This window comes from Zeus faber (genome assembly GCF_960531495.2).
Source record: "Zeus faber genome assembly, chromosome: 4".
NCBI classification, from domain to species: domain Eukaryota; kingdom Metazoa; phylum Chordata; class Actinopteri; order Zeiformes; family Zeidae; genus Zeus; species Zeus faber.
In genome coordinates, this window is record NC_137191.1 from 12151828 (window position 1) to 12172564 (window position 20737).

A 20737-nucleotide genomic window follows, 5' to 3' on the forward strand; every position below is an offset into this window, starting at 1 on the left:
TACTTAAGTAAAAGTGTATAAGCACTTAATATTAAATGTACTGTACTTAAATGTTTTAAATGTAAAAGTACCGGTGTCTTGATGGTGGATGGTGGATGGTGGAGGATGAGTGTTCATTTAGAACCTGTTTCCATTTGCATCAAAATTGTATAGGTATCATACTAATTTAAAAAGATAGCCAAATATAAATCCAGGTTTATATATGAATTCATTTTAACTAAATAAAAATGTTTTTAAGCAACAGTAAAACGTAGATATCTAGCGTCTTTTAGTGTCACCAAGTGGCCAATCTCGGCATCGTTTCCTCAATTAAATTTTTTTTTTTTTTTTTTGGATGTTTCGAGCACAACTACTTTATAACCAGCTTTATATCATTCAGATACTGCACTATTAAATAATACAAAAACAGAGAATATGCGAGACTATTTAATGGACAAATCTAAAATTGGACTCATTTAATTTCATTAGTTTGATGACTAAACAACCAACATCTTGTAAATGACGTTAACTATATTGCAACAGAGCAGTTTCTAGTGACTACTGGAAACAAAGTAAAAGAGACTGAGGTAGGGCCTTGTTTGCAAATTGTCTGAAGCGCTATCAAAAAAAGTATTGCAGAGATCAAAATATAAATGTTATAAATTTTAATTATTAAAGAAATCAACTTAGTATAACGTGCAGAAAATATACTCAAATAATCAAAACAATCCTAGACAAAAACAGCGGTCAACCAAAAATATGGCGACCCACTCCACTCTCACTTTCTACCCCTGCCATGCAGGTGAAAAGGTGATATATATTAACTAATGTCCCCACCCATATCCATGTGACCTGATTACATCAATCACTGTGATTGTGCCATAACAAATAAACCTGACGCACAAAGCCTCTCCTGTCTTGAAAGGTTTGCAGGACTCTTCCCATGACCCAGGAGCTACGAGGTGCCGTATTGTCCACTATAAGCTCTTTATCTCCAGAGACAAGGTGCACTTCACCCCTGATCATCTCTGACGCCCCTGCAGTTGAGCTAAGTATTCTGTCGTTGGTTAAACAAAGGTCCGGACTTGGTGCCAGTAAAAACCTGGATCTCTGCACGATGTTTGTATCTTATTCTGGTTTCAAAAACTTGGAGGAAAAACACTCGAACAGGAGCAGGGTCTGGTGCGAAAAGGGTTATTATATATCAGAGCGACAGATTTTTGATTGTTAATGACTTTATTTCAAAGTCATTACACCACATTGTGTGATACATCAGCACAAAACCTGATGTGGGGTCAAAACCTACAGGTGACTACATAACCTTGACCAAACCATAAACTGCCTACCCGCCGAACTCTGAACACCTAAATCAAACTCAAACCTCCTTTCCACCTCTCCAGGGCGGCATGCTGCCCCCATCTCGTCACATCCGTCCTGATCGTCCCTCTTAGGTCCTCCTCCACCTTCCTCATGACCCCCATCCCTTCTGTGCCCTATGAGGTCCAGCCTGGCTGCCCACATGTTCTTTTGAAAGAAGCTTGTGAGCAGCCAGAGCAGGAAACGTTCCATCCTACTGCCCACACTGCCAACCCCCCTCTCTTCCCTTTCCCAGGTCAGGTCAAAATTCCCCCTTACCCTCCTAAGCAGGACTCCCGCACTCACCCACACCACCCTCGCCAATGTACAGTCCCTCATGACGTGGTCTCTTCCCCAAGCACCTGACTTGGGGGCACCCAGTGGATCTCGCCAAGCTGTGCCGGTACATGATGGCACGCACTGGCAGGGCTTTGTGGAGGCAGGACCAGTTAAGGTCCTTGAGCCCGTTGTCCAGGCCGGCGGCTGGACCACCATCCAGACTGCTGCAGTATGCCCACGACAGCTGGCACGGTCACCCCCCGCCTCGTCTCAGCATAGAGCCTCCTCTGATCCAGCCCCAAGCCCCCATCCAAAGCCTCGGGGTGAGCCACTTCGCCGCATGGCCGTAGTGCCACGGCACCTGTTCCGACTGGGGCCCCAAGGTGCTCGAGACAGCCCCCAGCCCCACCGTCTCCTGTGGGGCTCCAAGCTCCGCGCTGCTACGGACACCGCCGTGAAAGTTGTGAAAGAAGGTGAAATACATGTTTTGGGGACTTTCTTTTGTGGCAGTTTCTCCTACCGCCCGCCACCACAGTGGCGTTTCAGGGACCTCAGGCGCAGAGACACAGTAGATGGGGGGTTGTAAACACCAGTTAATTGTAGAGGGTAGGCCAGCTGGAATTCGTCCAGGAGCAGATAGAACATGTCATGACACGGGCTCCTATCCTGAGTGTGCGTGGGGATTTGGGTTTTACCTGCTGCACGTTAGACCAACCAACAGGTATGCAGCTACTCTGATCCCCATTACGTAGATCCAGGTCGGGTGTGTCTGCTCAAACTACACCATCCCCACACCACACCTATATTAACTTACCAAAAAGGAGCATAATAGGTCCCCTTTAATGTTTGGCAAATGCTTTTGCTTCCTTCAGCATATTTATACACCAACAGCTATCGGTAAAGTGCTTCCACTCACCATACAGATCCTCTTCAGGTCTTTCTAGCAGCCAGCCCCTCATCAGCCATCAAGGTTTTGAGCTGCACCATGCGGTCCAGCACTAGCCACACAAATGCACACTTATTTACAATAACACTTCATAATTCAGTAATTCTGCTGATCTTTCTAATTACAGTTGCAGTCAGTTTGACCACTACTATCAAACATACTTAGTGGATTACAGCGCCTGCTAAATGTTCATTTCCAGACAGAACTAGTAGTAGTCATAGAAATAGTAGTTGTATTGTCTGATCTGTTCCAAATAATAGTAGACTGCTGTGGGACTCACTGTCCACAGGTAAGGGTTTAAGGAGGGAGACTGAGTTCTTTTTGCTGTATTGAGCCAGCATGGCAAGAGTTTTTATTAAGCGTCTTCTGCAAGACAGACAAATATTAAGATGGTCCAACTCGAGGCAGCTTGGCAGCCGCGGGAAAGGGGACCGTGCTGTGGTCCACAGCCGGTGCTTGACCATGCCGCTTGGTCCGCCGCAAGTGCGTTTCAGCAAAACACAGTGTCATGTGTCCAGACACTGCGGTGTGTTGTACCCACATGACAGAGCCTGGACAGACTCTAGGCAGGCGTAGATGCAGCCATTGTGGCGCTCGCACTTCAAGTCTGAACGGCAGACCAGGACCTCGCAGGCCCGCTCGGTTTGTGCATTATTTTACACAAGCATACCAGAGACACGTAACATACAAGAACATAACACTCTAAAACACAATCTTTAAAAACACAATATAAAGAATGTGCTCTATGCACAAGCCAAATCTAAAGGCTGCGACATCGGCGAAGTTTGCTGAGAGGGCAATAAGGTATGAAAGTAGACCTTCTCCACCCAAGTCCTCTACTAGACCAAAATTTCAACAGGTGGAGCGTTATACGAACCCCTTTAATGCTATGCTTCCTCTTTTACCTGCAGGGGGCAGCAGCACCATTAGGCTCTGGTTGCAGTGCAGCAGGCCCATGTGTAGTGTGCAAACTGTGCATGTCTGCTTGAGCTGGGTTGGGTTGCTTTTCCACCAAAATACAGGAATGAAACTAGAAACCATTTAGGTCCAGAACCTCAGCATTCCCTTAAAGAGTTCACGGGAAAAGGCCTGAGTTCCTGAGAACCGAGAACTAACTTCCTGGTTCCTGAACTGGTTCATGTGCTGGAAAAGTGACTTATGTAACTATTTTTTCTTGCAGACCAAAAGGAGAAGCAGCAGAAAAGGAGGCGTAGACGTCACAAGAAAAGAATCGTATAAGTTGTTACTAGAGCTTTGCTTCTCATCCTACTGTAATGTATGCAGTTATCACTGACTATGCGATGGAATAATTTTAACAGTTCTTATCTGTTTCATAGTTTTTTGATGCTGATGATACTTATTATGGAAAATTACAATACACGTTTTTTTGAGAATAATCAAAGTGTGTGTGCACGTGCGTGTCCGTGTAGTGTGTGTGTGTCTGTGTGTGTGTGTGCGTGTGTGTGTGTGTGTTGGGGTGGATATGCTTTTGGGTGGCTAATCTATGCAAAACGATTTTATTTTGTAATGATAATCATGTAGCTTTCATTTTATATGAGGAAAGGGATAATTTAATCCACTGCCAAAGCTGGCTCGACAGTGGCTGGCTTGTACAGTGCCCCTGCTCACACCTTGTTTAATGCCTTCATAACACACATTTCTGATGTTCTTCAAGATGCAAACTTAACCCACTATGATGTGACAAGTAAATTATTAAGGTAGCGGTCTTATTTTTATTCCTATTATTTCTGTGAACTCATGCAGTAGGAGAGAACCAAGACTTAGTAGAACTTTAAAGGACTTTCCCCTATTTTCACTTACTGGTGATTATCTGGCTAATATTATATCATTGTATATCAGTGACTAAGATCAATAGGAACCTGGGACCTGGACCTGGGACCATGGAACTATTGAAAGATTCTGCCTTTTTAAACAATAAATCTAAAGAAACTATTTAATATCATTGCATTCATGTGTAGGTAAGTAATTTCATTTTGGTGTTTCAAGGTGTTGTCATTTTAGATGACAACTTGATTAATCCACATTAAATATTTATTTAGCAGGTGACACTCCTAGTACAAGAGTAAACTACTGACAGATAATTGTCTTTCTACTTAGGGGTTTTTTTTATAAAGAATATATTAAACCAATTTTTATCAGTGGATTATTGGTGTGATATCATATGATATTATTATTGGTGTGTTGCGTTTTTCTTAACCAAACTTAAAAAATGCTTGACCCAAAGTTATCTCTTTATTATATCTGTTTTATCTAGTTATTTCTGTTGTAGTTATTTACATTTCTATGCAGTTTAGATAACTCCAAAAAGGCACAGAATTTGGATTTTGGTTCAACTTAAATCAGTCAAATAGGTAACTCAACCCTTCAGTAATACAATATGGTTACACAAAAACAACAATAACAAACCTATACTGTATGTTCAATTCCTGCAGGAGAATATATTGCTTATTTTCGTTCCTTCCTTCATACATCTGCTGTTGTTACTGTTACTGTGCACATTTTAAGTTGAGCTTTTAATGTCCGATTATGATGTTTGTTATCCAGGTGACACTAGGTGTCACTATTTCCTCTTCTTACCATTCTTACACAAAATAAGCTTTTCTTGTGGTTTTAATTATTAAGTAGCTTGGTCTCGCACCAAATTCCACTTTTTCCAGTAACAAAGTATTCACATTGTACATTGTACATAAACTGTGTTTTAATTCATTTACATTATCACCACCATGTCAAGGTAGAAAACATTCACTCTTTTTAACATTGTATAAGTCCCCCCTCTATCTTCACAGTGACAGAAACATCATGCATTCATAATATACGTGATAAAGGTAATCACTAAATTGTAAAATAATACTTTGACACAAGAAATATTCTAAAACATCACTTGAAATCTGTTAAATTATTGCTTAGTTTTCTCCTTATCTGAACAAACTGTTTGTACACATGCTTATGAATATGTTTTCATCTGTGTGAAGTATAAGACAATATACTTACATCATGAAAATACTTGAGCTACATTTATTGCTTACACCCTCACCACTTTTTTTCAAAATATACATGCAATAAAAAAGTATGTTCATCTTCATATCCGGCAGCATGACACACTGAAGTTGTGAAGTTCCTTCTTATGCGTTTATCTTTGCCTACCCAGTTGCATCCTGTAACCAGGCAGCCATGAGGCATCTTTACACACAAATTCTGTAATATAGCTGCTAGAAATAAGAATCCAACTTGACTTATTCCATCAAAATCTGTAGGGAATGAGAAATTTGTCCCGTTGGATAGTCTATAGAAAAAAATAAATGCTGTGTCCGAAATGGCATACTGTACTAGCACACTATAAAGTAAGCCAAATAGGTGTTTACTAAGTGTATAGTGTATTGTAAGGTCAAATACACTGAACACTACATTGGCAAGTGTATCCTACAATGCATTGTGAGCTCAAGACACCAGTAAACGTTTTTTCTGCAATGATGTCATCAACCCTCAATGTTCTGAAAGGAAGTGTAGTGCTGACATGACGATGTAGTATGTCCAAGCTAAAGTACAGTGGACAATAGTACCCACATGCAGTATGTAGTAAGCCATTCCAGACGCAGCTCAATTTTGGGTCATATCTTTAGGTTTTGTCTGCCCACTCTCTGAGTGGAGCCGTGGAAGTTCCAGGGAGAAGGGAAGATCGTCAAAAAACCTTTAGATCACATTGTCAAACATATGCATGGACTGCATGATGTTCTCATCCTGTGGACGAAGAAGCATGAAGAGTTATTAAATACACAATGTATTAGTTGTGTTCATGTAACGCTGCATAATGAGATAAAAACCAAAAAGACCTTGTGACAGGCATCTAAGAACTCCTCGATGGTGACCACTCCGTCGTTGTTTGTGTCCATTTTCTGGAAGGATTAGACAACAAAATAACCTTAAGAATATAGGTTCAAATGAAACTAAACAGTAAGGATCATCAGATTTTTTTTAGCAAAACAAAAACCTCCCAACCACTGCCTCAAAATACGTCATAAACTTGGTTTGTTTGTGAGAGGCTTTACCCTGAAGAAGTTCTCAACGTGCTCCTTGGGAGCGTTGTCCTTCATGCAGGGGAACGTGTACTTCCCCATCATGTCATAGATGGAATGCATGATGTCCATCATCTCCTGGAAAGAACAAGGAAAGGGAAAAACATCCAAAGGAGGAAAAGTGGTAGAGCGGCACATTCAAGACATTTCATTTGAAGCAACACTGACATTTTCTCCAAGCACCCTCCCCTGGCCTTGATGGCTAAATACCATATATCCCATTGCTAGACAGACCTCAGACAACTTTGACACCAAAACACAAAAACACAGGGGGTGGTGGGGTTATAGAGAGTGTTGTGAATACCTCTTTGGTGATGCATCCATCCTTGTTGAGGTCATACAGGTTGAAGGCCCAGTTGAGTTTATCGGTGACTGAGCCTCGCAGGATGATTGACAGACCCATCACAAAGTCCTATGAAGGACATTAGGAGACAGATTGTTGGAGCCAGAGAGTCAAAAGTCAAGAGAGGAGAGGCAGTGGAATGGAAGGAGCAGGACACAGCAATGTGGTAGAGCCCGCCGCTGTGGGCCCTGGGGCCAAAATAATCTCTGAAAACACAGAATATAGCTGTGCGCAGAACCAAAGCCTTCGTGGGGGGGCTGGAGAAAAAGTGAAACTGAAAGAAAAATATCTGTAAAAATAAATAAATAAAGCTCCCTTAATTATCGTTCAATAAGTCTCAGTCATGTTTAGCCTGACAAAGGTTATGTGCCTTATGTGTTTTTTTGTCTCGCAGTGGTCATCGCCTGATGCAGGAGATGCACCAGATCACGAGCCACGGACCGGTGGCTGGGGACCAGATCGCGAGCCACACGGACCCTGACACCAATTGTTTTTGTTGCTATTTTATCTTCCCATTGTGGCCAGCAGGTCTTTTTCTTTATAATAATTAGTAAAGACACACACCATGTCGGTGCCCCACTGCCGGAAAGACTCCCTCCCTAAACCTGTACTGGTGGATAGAGACTCCACAAGTGGTGCCTGAACAGGGTTAGGGTTGGAAGGGGCAGGACGGCGGATGAACGGCATCCAGGAGTCGAACCACTGGTTGTTGAACCACCTCGTCGAGCTGGATGACGAGACTTCCCTCGCTGCCAGCTTGACCGCGTCATCGCCAGTGTGACAGTGTCAAACCTCCTGGCCCTTGGGGCAGGGCTTCCCTCTCCTCCGTCTCCTCGGAGGACCTGATCTGTCCTGGCCCTGCACCGCCCGGAGGCGCCACCGCAGCCCCACCACAGCCCCACCACAGCCCCACCACAGCCCCACCACAGCCCCGCCGCTGTCTCCAGGAGGCGAGGCAGGAGGGCCACAGAGAGGAGGAGGTGCTAGTCCGCGGTGCGACCAACACGCCAACTGGGAGCCAGCAGGAGGACCAGCCCCGCGTCCGGCCCCAAGACCCATGCAGGCTTCGCCAGGTCCCCAGCCCATCCCGGCGCCCCAGAGGAGAATGTCTAGGGGTCCACTGCGTCCGCCCCCAGGACCCACTCGGGATTCAGTGGAAGCGCACCATAATGGAGGTTGGACAGGTGGTTCAAGTCCCTGGTCCGCTGGGCCCCTCCCCCGGTCGGAAATGGACCTCCAACATTCCGGTAAGAGTACAAGGGGGTAGACATCAGGGTTTGCTGCACTCTGGCTGTTCTCGGACCATGGTCCAGCAATGCCTGGTTTGACCCAGGGCTTTGGTGGAGGGGTGTCACCGGTGGAGATTTGCTGTGTGCATGGTGATATTCACCCGTATCCGATGGTACGGCTCGAAATTCATTACAAGGGAAAAAGCATGTCGCCCTCCATGATTTTGGGATCGGATTGGCCAGGGCTTGACACTTTAATAAGGGAGGCTGGAGGGGTGCGCTCATGATCAGTAGTGAAATGTGTGTGTTGGTGGCGCACGGTGACACTGAGGGACCGTGTGTGTGATTGCCACAGGGTCGGAGCAAAGGAGTCCCAGTCTTCCCCGGTCCCAGTGACTCTTCCACGGATGATTCTCTGCTACAGCAATCGCGGGACAATACCCTACACTTCGCCTTTGAGCGGGTAGTTAAAATCGATGGTAAATTGGTGCGCCCTGACACTACGCTCACTCATCCCTATTTCTCTGTGATTAGGGACAGGTTCAAGTGAGCCATGATACTTAGTCAGAAGCGAAAATGAGCCAGTTGTTGGTTCCGAAAAGAGCCAGGAAATGCTTTTCCAGGTGGCTCACCATAACCCGATGGCCGGTCACCTCGATTTCCCGGCCCAATTCGGGTGGTGGGAGTATGTGGCAGATAAGGGGGCGTGGCTTTAGGTCTTTAGGTGACAGCGCTGGCTTCTTCCTGCCATGGCGCATCTGTACCGGGTCCGCCTAATCAGCCTCATTAGCGCTGATTGGTCGGACCTGGCTGGAAGACCTTTCTTATGCGTCGCTTTATGTTGCAGTGGGGATCGCCTGGTGCAGGAGCCGTGACCCTGCGGACCAGATCGCGAGCCACACGGACCCTGGCACAGATTATTTTTGCTGCTATTTTATGTTCCTGTTTTGGCCAGCGTGCCTTTCTGTTTATAACAATTAATAAAGACACGTGCCATATCGGCGCCCCACTGTTGGAAAGACTCCTCTCTAAACCCATACAGGTGGGTAGAGACTCCCAAGGTGGTGGTGGAGAGCACAAAACTCACCTCGAAGCTGATGGTTCCGTTGTTTTGTATGTCAAACGCTTGGAACAGGAAGTGAGCGTACATACTGGAATCTGACGTGAGGAAAAAACATGAATAGCAGTCACATTCCACAATTCCACATATTCCATATGTTGACACTAATGAGACAGATTATATTGCATTGTGTCTTGATATCCCTGATGAAACTCTGAATTCAACAATCAAATATTTTCAAAGAGACATTGACGAAAGTGATGATCAACAGATATAGCTTCCTTTTGGGAGCAGGATGGGGATTTGGTGTTTGTCTATGATGTCATTGAGGATTCCCAATTCCCTGCGTAATCATCTTTATATTGACGTAGGAAATATGTGATATACTGTACGTTATGCAGTATATATGTATAAAATGTCCCTGGTGGTCGAGTGGTTAGAAATAAGGACTCGGCACTTTCACCGATGCGGCCCCGGCTTGATTCCTGGTCAGAGAACTAACTTCATAGGCATAGTGGCACACTGCTTGCAATGGGGTCGAATCCTGCCTGGGTCACTGTTGGCACCGTGCTCAGGTGGGTTATCTCCTGATTAGGGGCCTTTCTATGTAGAGTTTGCATGTTCTCCCCGTGCTCACATGGGGTTTCCTCCATAGAGCATCGGTAAGGACCCCCACCCAAAAACATGCAGAACGTCATCGTCTGACCAGCGATGGACGTTTGGAGTTGGTCCCCAGGCGCGTCGCTGTACACTGCCCACTGCTCCTGGCTGCCCCCCGGAGGAAGGACACACCAGGATGGGTTAAATGCAGAAAACAAGTTTCACCCGCCACCATTTGAAGCTGTGTGTGTGTGTGTGTGTGTGTGTGTGTGTGTGTGTGTGTGTGTGTGTGTGTGTGTGTGTGTGTGTGTGTGTGCATGTGCGCGCCGTGTGACAATAAAGAATCTTCTTTAATGCTTTCTGCATCGGGAGCGGGCGGAAAAGACGAAGACAGACTGGAAACTGACCTCCCTGTGGGAAGAACTGCGAGTAGATGGTTTTAAAAGTCTCCTCGTTCACCACGCCGCTGGGACACTCCTGCAGAGGACAGCCACGAAAAGTAGGGTTAGAAAATGCACACACTTGCGGTCTGGTACGATGGAGTAGACACACTAAGTCTTGCTACCGCAACCTATATTTGATTAACCTTCCAAAACCCCGTAATTCCACTTTAACTCGCAAACAAAGGGATGACACAGTCATTTTGAGGAACATATCACGGAAATATGGCAGCCAAATCAACCAAACAAAGCAAAAAAGAACAAATCATCGAATCCAATCTCCCGGGGAAGCCAGCAACGACCTCAACATGGCGTCCATAGCTCGCCTCCTAGAAGAACACCGAAAAGCCCTCTCCACCCACTTTAGGGAAACCATCTCGACACTCGAGGCAAAGCCAGACCACATTCCAGCTCCAGCGTCGGACCGTGTTCAGAAGATGCTTCGCTTGAGTCCAGCGTTAGCCTCAGTGTTTCCCATACATTGATTTATTGGTGGCGGCCCGTCACACCATCAGCATTGAACGCCACATTTTCACTTTCTATTTAAAATGGGTAATATCTTAATTCATTGTACAGCTGTGCATAGTGTATTGATGCGCTCAGCCCTTCCTTTCCCGCCTCTCTCTCTCCCCTCCCCCCATCCAGCCTTCAGAAATAATATGATATCGTTGATCAAGTACGCAAGCACGGTTTGGGTCCTTTGCCCTGAGGGAGCGATCGGGCAATTTGCGCCCCCTGTGATAGGGCTCATCGGGCACTTTCTGACAAACCCAGGCCGGGACAGAGACCGAGGCATGTCACCATCCGGCTACACAGGCACCAACGGAAGGAAAAAGTTCATCCGCGAAGCCCGGGCTACGAGAGGCAAGCTACAATATCAAGGCACTCCCATCGCCATCTACGAGGACTTGGCTCTGGAGGCGAGGGAACAAGGCTACAAATACCGAGAGGTGCTGTCGGAGCTCTACAACACAGGCCTCAAGCCAGCCCTGCTGTTTCCTGGCAGGCTCACCATCGTAATGAAGGAGGGAGGTAGGAAAACATTTGCTGACTGTGTGGGTCGGTCTGTGCTGGTAGCCATCAACAGCTATCCGGCCCAAGGTAATTCAATATGTTCGGTTTGTTGTTCTACCTTATTGGATGACCTCGGATCGTCTCTGGGTTACACTCACATTTGGGCTGGAACCCTGTTGTTTTTGCTTGGATTTTAATAATTATTAATCTTCTTGGCATTTTTTGGGCTATACGTATCCGAAACACGGCAACTGCAGTACGCACATGGTTGAGATGTTTCGGACGTCTTGTCGCACATTTGGAGCAGAAATTAGTGAAAAACTGTCTCAAATTTACCGGAAGTTGAAGAAACCCTGGCGTTACTTGATTAGTTAGGAGCGGGGTTCTTTGTGACCGAATCATCCCAAGTTATAAAAGCCCAAGCTTTGTCTCTCGGAGGTCATTCGCATCCAGCAACCTGCGCCCTGTGGACTGCATTGCGTTTGCAGACAGACAACTTGAGCCGATTCTGCGTTTAATGAAAACTCGGAAAAATATAACTTGTCCCGCTTTTCACAAAACCATAAAAAAACTATAATCTTATAGACAATTGTTTGGTTATACCAAATAATTGTCTATAAGATTAGAGTCCTTCCATCCTAATTTGGAATCTCAGGCCCTTGGAGATTTAAAAACCCCCGTTCTCCTTTTTTTCCCCACGTACACCACACACTCTCACAAATTGATTTCTTTACATCTTGTCAGTTCAGGCGAATACCATCCTGTAGCTACCTCAGATCATGCCCCTACTTTGGTTGACATCAATTTGGTTGACACTGGTTAGATTGACACTCCCCCCTCCGTACTTTATGGAAATTCAGCTCTCACTTTCTGTCGCATAGTGAGCGTTTAAAAGCTTTGTTGCTGTACATATTCGTTCCTATACTGGATTTAATGATACTCCTGATGTCGGTAGTGGCCCTCTGTCGGAGGCTCTGAAAGACTCTGTCTGAGGGCCGGTCAGCTCCTATATTTCCCGATTGAGAAAGGTTGAGGAGGCTGGGCTGCCATAAAACCACCGTATTAAAAAAAAACACGACTTCTATTGCACTCGGAACAGAGAGACAATTGCTTCAAACGCTCCTTTGAACAGGGATTACCAGAATCAAATCGCCCAGTGGTCGTCTGATCTCTGATCCGGCTGAAATTAATAGGTCTTTTCTCGGAGTACTCCGCCAACCTTTACACTTCTGAATGCCCCTCGATTTCCGCAACGACCCCCAATCCCAATGACTCATTAACATAACCCAAATTCGATGAAACCATCGTCGGGGAATTAGGTAGCTCCGTTTCCACCATAGAGATACCGAGAGCGATCCAATCAATGCAAAACGGGAAGTCCCCACGCCCCCACAGCTTCACAGTCGAATTTTACAAGGCCTATCCTACATTGTTAAGGTAGTTCCGATTCTCACGAGGATGTGCAATGATTCCTTTCAGGACGGCCGAGTACCAACGACTTGGTCTATTGTGTTTATCTCTTTGCTTCTGAAGAAAGATAAGGACCCTACTTCCTGCAGTAGCTTCAGACTAATTTTCGCTTTTAAATATAGATTGTTAGATACTGGCCAAAATCCTGTCCCTCCGCCTTGTGTGTGTGTAATGCCAGTCATAATTTCCCGGGACCAAAAGGGCTTTACATTAGAGAGACACTTTTTTTTCGACACAAGGAGGTTACTTAACATTATGGATTCTCCCCTGTCTAACACTCCTTAGACTTTGATTCTAAATTGATCGCCTGGATTTAACCTTTGTGTGCTTGCATCTGTACACACCAACGGCATTCAATCAGCGCCTTTCCCTCTTCAACACGGGACACGTCAGGGATTTCCCACTTTCACTAAACCCTTTTGTTCAATATAGCTATCGAATGTCAAGCCATCTGGCTCCGAAGCCATGATGGGTTTGAGGGCATCACTCGTCACGGCTTTACTTTCCCTTTACGAGGACGACCTTCTCCTCCCTTCCCCCAAATATTGTCAATTTTGGATCAATTTGGTCGCGTATCAGGTGACAATTAAGTCTCCGAAAAAGCAAAGTATTTCTCGTAAACCATTTGGCGAAGACACTTCCCCAATCCACACTCCCCTTTAAGAGGGTGTTAGAGTGATTCAGATACTTGGGGTGTTTGTCACTAACTCCTTCAAATCCTTGAAGGAGTTAGTTCCTCAAAAATACCACTACTAGACAAATGAAACTCAGATATATCTAGGTGGGTTATTTACTATAAATGTACAGATTCCGATTGAGAATGTCCAGTTGGACAGTGTCCCGTGTGCAACGTGGAATCAGTCACTCTGTAGTCTTTTGACGTTACCAACTATCGATTCAAGTGTATATTTACATAGCTCCACACCTGGTAGATGTCTGTAGAGCTGTTCGATTGATATTTTAAATCCGTGGTCCACATTATTTTGCCGGATTAATAATAAAAATAAAAAATGTAATCCTTAAAAATTTGTCACCGCGTCCCTCAACAACACTGAAATGTGCGACTGAGTGATGCATTCAAGATCCAGCAAGGCGTCGGATAGATAAAAGCTGCGCAGTGGTAATTAGGCACAGAAATATCACAGCGTTTTTCGTATTTCGTGGAAACGTAACTTATTGAAAATGTAATGCAAGGAAAACACTATACGAATAAATTACGTGCCCGACGTGGCAACGAACGGCCACCCGTCACTGAAAGTGCAGCTCTATTTCCACAGACAACACACTGAGTTCTATCAATGAGAAGTTGTCAGGCAAAACATAAACGGTTGTTTTAAAGACAGGAGGGTTGCGCTCCTGGTTGCTCCGCGAGACGAGCAACCAGGAGACGACAGTCCGGGGTGGGTCCATGCTGCGTTCAAGTAAACTCGGAAAATTTCAGAGGACCTGGGAAACTGTAAACCGCACTCAACACAACTAAATTGTACCCTGTGTATTGCTGCCTGCAGCTATATTTATACCGATTATTATTATTATTACTATTTTATTTTCATTTAGCAATAAGTTATTTGGTGTACGTAATCACATTTACTACATATTCATCGTCTCATTCCACTTTATGCTTCATTTTATTTACTTATTTGTTTTATTTCATTTTTTGTGACCATGACCAATGTGGGGTGGGGGGAGGGTGGGTGGTTCTTATTCTTTGCTTTTTCTGTTACAGACACCTTACCATGTCCTGCATTTGATATACTGGCTTTGCCACGTCTCCAGAAAATTCAATAAAAAGATTTGGTAAATAAATAAACAAACAAACAAACAAACAAATAAATAAATAAATAGATAAATAAATACACACAGATGGGTCACGAAAGTACCAAGACAACTCAAAGAATACGGAGGACATTGAAAGTTGAAAAATCAGTGGCCGCGAATGTGTGACTGACGTTTTTGAATCCCCGGTAGAGAACCTGCAGCTCCTTCCGGTTGAAGCTGGTTCGCTGCGTGAGCGTGTCCAGTCCCTCTGGTCGGTAGCACACCGTGGACAGCTCACCGTCGTCGCCCTCGCTGTCTGGAAGGACACACACCCCCAAAAAAACGGAGAAGTTAGACCCAAAACTATTCACTGCAGAGGGGAAGGAGAGGAGGAGGAGACGGGAGATAATGGGGTGGGGGGTGTTTAAAATGTTCTATCTTTATTTTAGGTTATCCTCACTCATTTGTGCGCATATATAATTTACTGCAAAATCGACTTTTTTTGTATTTATTTTTTATTTTTTACATTGAATTTTAGAATTTATGTTTTCCATTTGCTTTGGCAATGTAAATGTAACAATTGAATTTAATTGAATTGAGTTGAATTTAACTGAGAGAGGGTGAGAGAGGGAAAGAGTAGGAAATCCAAAGCAAAAGGTTGTAATTTTCCACCAAGAGAGGGAGGTGTGAAGTGTGAGTTTCTTCAGTCTCTGTGGAACTTGCTTTGATTGAGCGACGGGCTGGAGTCAGAGCGGCAGCACGGCAGCAGTTTGAGAAACCTCTGCTTTATGGTCTTTTTATGTGGTTTGGACGGTAGGTTCCCTGGAAACAACAACAACCAATCACAGCAAAGCTTTAGGAAGGATGGAACAGTCTAGATGTACAATTGGAACATCTGCCAAACTACAACCCATTTTAAATTGCTTATCCATGCAAAACGTTACAACGTTGTGAATCAATTTGCTGACCTGGCTTTTGACCGATTTGAGCAGAAAAAATATAGTTAAACTGTTGTAAACTAGGGTCAAGATGGTAATTTTATCAGAGCTTTCAGGACTCTGTGTTTGCTGTTTTTACTTGTTTCTTTTTAAGACTTAGGGAGCTGAGATGGAGAACCATATGTGCACACATACAAACAGTGACCTGCACCACCCTTTGGTCCAAAGAACACTGTAGAAGTGCCCTCTAGGTGCCTATGGTAGAGAACACGTTGTAAAGCCTTTAACTACCGAGCTTCATAAAACTCGGGTCGAAGAGGTAAGCAGAATTGCACTAACATACAAAAAAGCAATAAAAAATACGAACAGCACAATTTTATTGTGATTCCCTACAGCATCTAGCCCTTTGTGGCCGATCCACCTGGCACATGCCACCCTAGTGGCGTTTTCAGGGCCCTCCGACACAGAGAGGCAGGCAGAGATGTTGCAAACACACCAGTTTATTGTAGAGAGTGGGCAAGAGGTAACAAGCGGGGAGCAGATGGAACATTGTTATGACAAAGGCTCTACCTGTGTGTGTGTGGGGATGGGGGGATTGACCTGTTGCTTGTTGATTGCTCTAATGGGCATCAGGCATACTGCCACCCTGATCCTGCGCCCAATTACGTAGACCCAAGATAGGTGTGGCTGCTTAAACACACCAACCCCACACCACACCTTTGTATCTGGTTGAATTCAGAAACAGGAGCTCAGGGGACCTATTCTGCAAAACTCACTTTTTCAGTGCTTGTGCACATACATTTGAGTCTCTGATGGGCCTTCTAACACAGAAACTGAAGCAGTCCGTTTTTTTGTGAGCTATTTCAGAAAACATGTCCTGAAACACCCCGTTCAGATCTTTTGATCCGTTTGTACGTCACAGGGCCCACAGTGGAATTAGAACCACCCCCCATCTGAAAGTAACTCCACCAGCTGGAGAAATAACATGGAGAATAACAAGCACTGCTGGGTAGACCAGCACAAATCTTTTAAAAGAAAGAGGAATTAATACAAACTGTCCGTGAAGAAACTGCAGATGATGGAAATTTAAGTATTTAAAAGCTATTCTGCTGTGTGGTATGTTGTAGATAGTATGCGGTAGATCGACTGTAGGCTGCTGTGCATGATTTGCTGTGTGTTTCTCCCAAACAAAACCACTCAAAAATGTGTGTTTTATTGCAGATGTATTTCTTGTATTTACGAGGTTTACATGACACAAAAAATCCCTCTGGTGTCCCAGTGCGTTTCTGTGCGCACGGCAACAAAAGTCGGAGCAAACTTTTAAAGCAGGCCTTGTAGATCTGAAATGAGTGAAGATTGAGAAACTGGATTGGTTAAATGTTGCCTCAAATTTGCTCAGAAACAGATTTTGGTGGATTACTACTGATAAGGTGAAATCAGATGAAGACGAAATACAACGTCACCCGGAAGGGAAGCTCAAACCCCATTGGTTCACAGAACCCGGGGCCTTGGGAGGGTGGCTCCTTCTACTTCAACAGACCGTCGGGTATGCGATCGATTTCGGGGCAAGTTAGCCTAGAGTGCATAATCTGAGTGGTATTTTTCAGCAAAAAATTTAAATAAAAAACATGTTTTGGGCACCTCAGAGACCTATATTAACTTGTGTTAAAAGCAGCATAATCCTCTTTTTTGGTCGCCCTCTTCTTACTTAAGTTCCAGGTTTCTCCAATGGTCGATGTTGGCTTTGATGGTTTTAAGATTCAAGATTCAAGATTTTTTATTTGTCACATACATATACATACTTTCATACATATATGCAGTGAAATGTAATGAAATGGTTTCTTGTCTCTCATGTAAGACCCTTTGGACAAAAGCGTCTGATCAATGGATAAATGCAAATGTAAGCTGCTCCAGGAGGGCTTCAGAACTTGAGAGTTGAGGGTTGACATTTGAGACAGACAGCTTTACATTTTGTGTGCTAAACCTTAATGATAGATGGTTGTAACACACCACCAACTATATATGGGTACATAGTAGATGTTCACTGAAACATCTCTTTTCTACAACAGCAGTCAACTCTGAGGTGTTTCATAAATTCAGCCGCATGGAGCTTTCTCCATAAGTATACAGTAAATAGTGTCCCATAATAATATGTAATATCATTTATATATGTACTAAATGCTATGGTACGGTATGATATGCTGGTATAATAATGAAGAGTGAAATATCTATAATTCAATAGTATGATAACATAGTATTATAGTAATGATGTACAGGTGGCAAAATGGACTAATAATAATAGTTTTGTCTCCTGATGCTTTTCCCCCCTCTCGTAACCTTTGTTCTCGTGGTACTTGCCCCACCTCTCCTCCCTCTTTTCTTCCTTCTCTCCATCTCCCCCCTCTCTCCCTCTCCTCCCTCTCCCACCCGTCGGACTGGTAGTACCTGGCAACATGGCTCCGGTGAGCCAGCGGTAGAGGTGTCTGCCCATGTGGAGCAGCCGCCTGCAGTATCTCCTCTTGTGTGGCTCCATTCCTAACGTTCCTTGTGGACAGGGGAACGACTCCTCTGTCAGTCCGATCCCAAATTATTATCGGGGGGGTTTTTTTTTTTTTTTTTTTTTGGACGGTCCTTCCACTGCTGCAGGCGTCTTCTCTGAGGACCTTCTTCCGCTGTGGCGGTTTAGAGGGATTTGTTAATATGTGGAACCTACAAATTAACATCCATCTCTACATCCCTATCATCCACAGAGGACTGACAAGCTGATAAAAGTGTGAATAAATAATAACTCTTATCTTAATGTCAATCTCAACAGAAATAAAGCTACATGGCATTCTTTCTTACCGCCTATATTTCCATGGAAGAATCAACCTGTTGTGCTCTTTTTTTTTTTTTTTTGTCTTGTGGTTGTGGCTTCACCTTGCTGCTTAGTCCATGAAGCGTCCAGGTAAATACCCTCAATATTTTCTCTTTCTCAATAATCACTCAAAAACACAGAGCTTCCTTTGTTCGTGTTTCCAGGCCCCACGCTCTCTTTAACCCTCCTCTCCCCTCGTCTGCCGGGCAGAGTCCTGCTTGCACTGGGGGCCTCCCTCGTAGTTGCTGTTCTGTTGTTTTGTTTGGGTTAGTTTGCAATGGCCTCTGTTGCTTTATTATCCTGAGGGGGATCTCCTTGTAGCAGCAGTCCTTTATCCAAAGCCAGGTGGCATTGTTAAAATCATGCAGGGTGAATCTGCTTCATGGTTTCATGCTTCCCTTGATCGCTTCTCTTCTTTTCCTACTTTCCCTCTTCATCCTGTCAGTTGCTTGTCTCAGTTGTTTGTCTCCTCCTCCCCCAGTTTCTAATCCTTCTCTGCCACCTTTTATTTTAACACCTTTTTGCAGAGGTGGTTCTCCCCATGCCTCCGCTGCACGGATCACACATCTGCCTCTTTCACTCCTTATTGTGCGCCCTGCTTGACGGCGTACAGTTGATTAGTGTTGTTATGCCAACGCCTCAAAATCCCCATTGACAGACCAATGATGGTTCAGTGTCTAATGCTGCAAGCTGCACACAGTCGGACGATTTTTATATTCTATTAAATGTATTCATGGGATTACAGAAATAGCCGGCAGGTTGCTTTTGTTCGTTTGTTGAGTTTTAGGCAACATGTGCCGGCATTTTATCGACATCTATTTTATTTTTTCAAATCTGGAATTTACAAATGTTTTTATTTCTCAATATTCTTTTAGGCACTATTTATTTATTCCCTCATTTATTATTAGGTTTGACAGTTTTGGACCTCCATGGATTTGAGAATTAGGTATGACATTTGATGATGCTTTCCAAGGGCTTAGGCCCATGTTCATGTACATTTTAGTTTGATTTTTGATCTCTCTTGAATGCCAGTGTCTCTCTGATGTTGACGAACATCCATCCAGCGTCAGATGAAACAGCATCAGAATGATTTCATAAGTAGTGTGAGCATCACCGCTACCCCACCGCTAGACAGCAGTGTAGTGCAGAAGTCACATTGTACTGGATAGACATCAGAGCCCAAACCAAAAGGCAAACAAGGGAGTCATAGTGAGTCAAATGAACTATTGCAGCATGGAAATAGAATGTTATAATGGTTTTCCTAACCAATTATTACATGGGAATACAGTATAATGTATCACCGGTTAAATTGTATTCCCATGTCACCGGTTACGACCCTGTGATGTTGCTTTTCCTTAGTAGTGGAAGAAGAACTTATATATTTCCTTACGTATTGACCTGTTACAAGTCATTTCAAAATTGTAAAAAAAGAAAAAGAAAAGGCAGAAAACACATCGAACAACCGTCTAACTTTATTGTCCCTGGAGTAGTTTCATTACACAACCTAGTCAATGGGGAATCTCAATGTTAGTTGCTGGTGGAGGACATAGTGTTAAAGGAGACATGTTATGCTCCTTTTTGCACAAGTTAATATAGGTCTCTGAGGCCCCCAAAACATGTTTTTAAAGTTTTTTGCTGAAAATACCTTTCAGATTATGTATTCCAGCCATTCTAACATCCCATTTTGTTCCAGGAGGGAGGAGCCACCCTACCTAGGCCCCGAGTTCTGTGAGCCAATGGGGCTTGAGCACAAGTTCTGGGTTCTGTGAGCCAATGGGGTTGGAGCTAGGCTTCCGGGTTTTGTATTATGTACTGCGAAACTACTCACTGATTTCACCTTAGCAGTCCACCAAAATCTGTTTCTGAACAAATTTGAGGCGTGAAATAAGCAATCCAGTTGCTGAATCTTCACTCCGATTAGATCTACAAGGCCTCGTTTAAAAGAATTTAAAAGACTTTGGTTGCCGTGCTGCAAGCTTGTGGGGGACACAGACGTCGCACTGCGATGCACTGGGACTCTCGGACGCAGGGATTCTTTGTTTCATGTAAACGTTGGAAAATAACATACAAATAAATACATCTACGATAAAAACACTATTTTCTTTGGTTTTGTTTGGAGAAACACACAGCGTATTGCACGCCGCAGGCTACAGTCCATCTACCGCATAGTTTTTTGTTGTTTTTTTTTTTGTTTTTGTTTTTGTTTTAAAAAGGAACACAGCAGAATTATTTTTGAAATACTTACATTTCCATCGTCTGCAGTATCTTTAGGGACAATTTGTATTAATTCCTCTTTCTTTTCTTTGTGCAGTTACTCAGATGGAGTGTGGTTCGAGTTACAATGACTCAAAACATGTTTTCTTATTCCCACAAC

General features: G+C 44.1%; 1 protein-coding gene across 1 annotated transcript in view; it reads right to left on the bottom strand.

Moving 5' to 3' along the window:
• Positions 1-5354: 5354 nt before the first annotated feature.
• The window catches only part of LOC307228702 (A-type potassium channel modulatory protein KCNIP2-like), an 18349-nt gene continuing 2966 nt past the window's right edge, over positions 5355-20737 (bottom strand). The window contains exons 2-9 of the mRNA XM_079998464.1: positions 15288-15390; positions 14760-14880; positions 10294-10363; positions 9314-9384; positions 6959-7066; positions 6628-6732; positions 6412-6474; positions 5355-6319 (exon numbers count right to left, since the gene is read on the bottom strand). Of these exons, the coding sequence (XP_079854590.1) occupies positions 6272-6319; positions 6412-6474; positions 6628-6732; positions 6959-7066; positions 9314-9384; positions 10294-10363; positions 14760-14880; positions 15288-15390 (689 nt within the window). The 3' untranslated portion in view covers positions 5355-6271. The remainder of the gene's footprint in view (positions 6320-6411; positions 6475-6627; positions 6733-6958; positions 7067-9313; positions 9385-10293; positions 10364-14759; positions 14881-15287; positions 15391-20737) is intronic.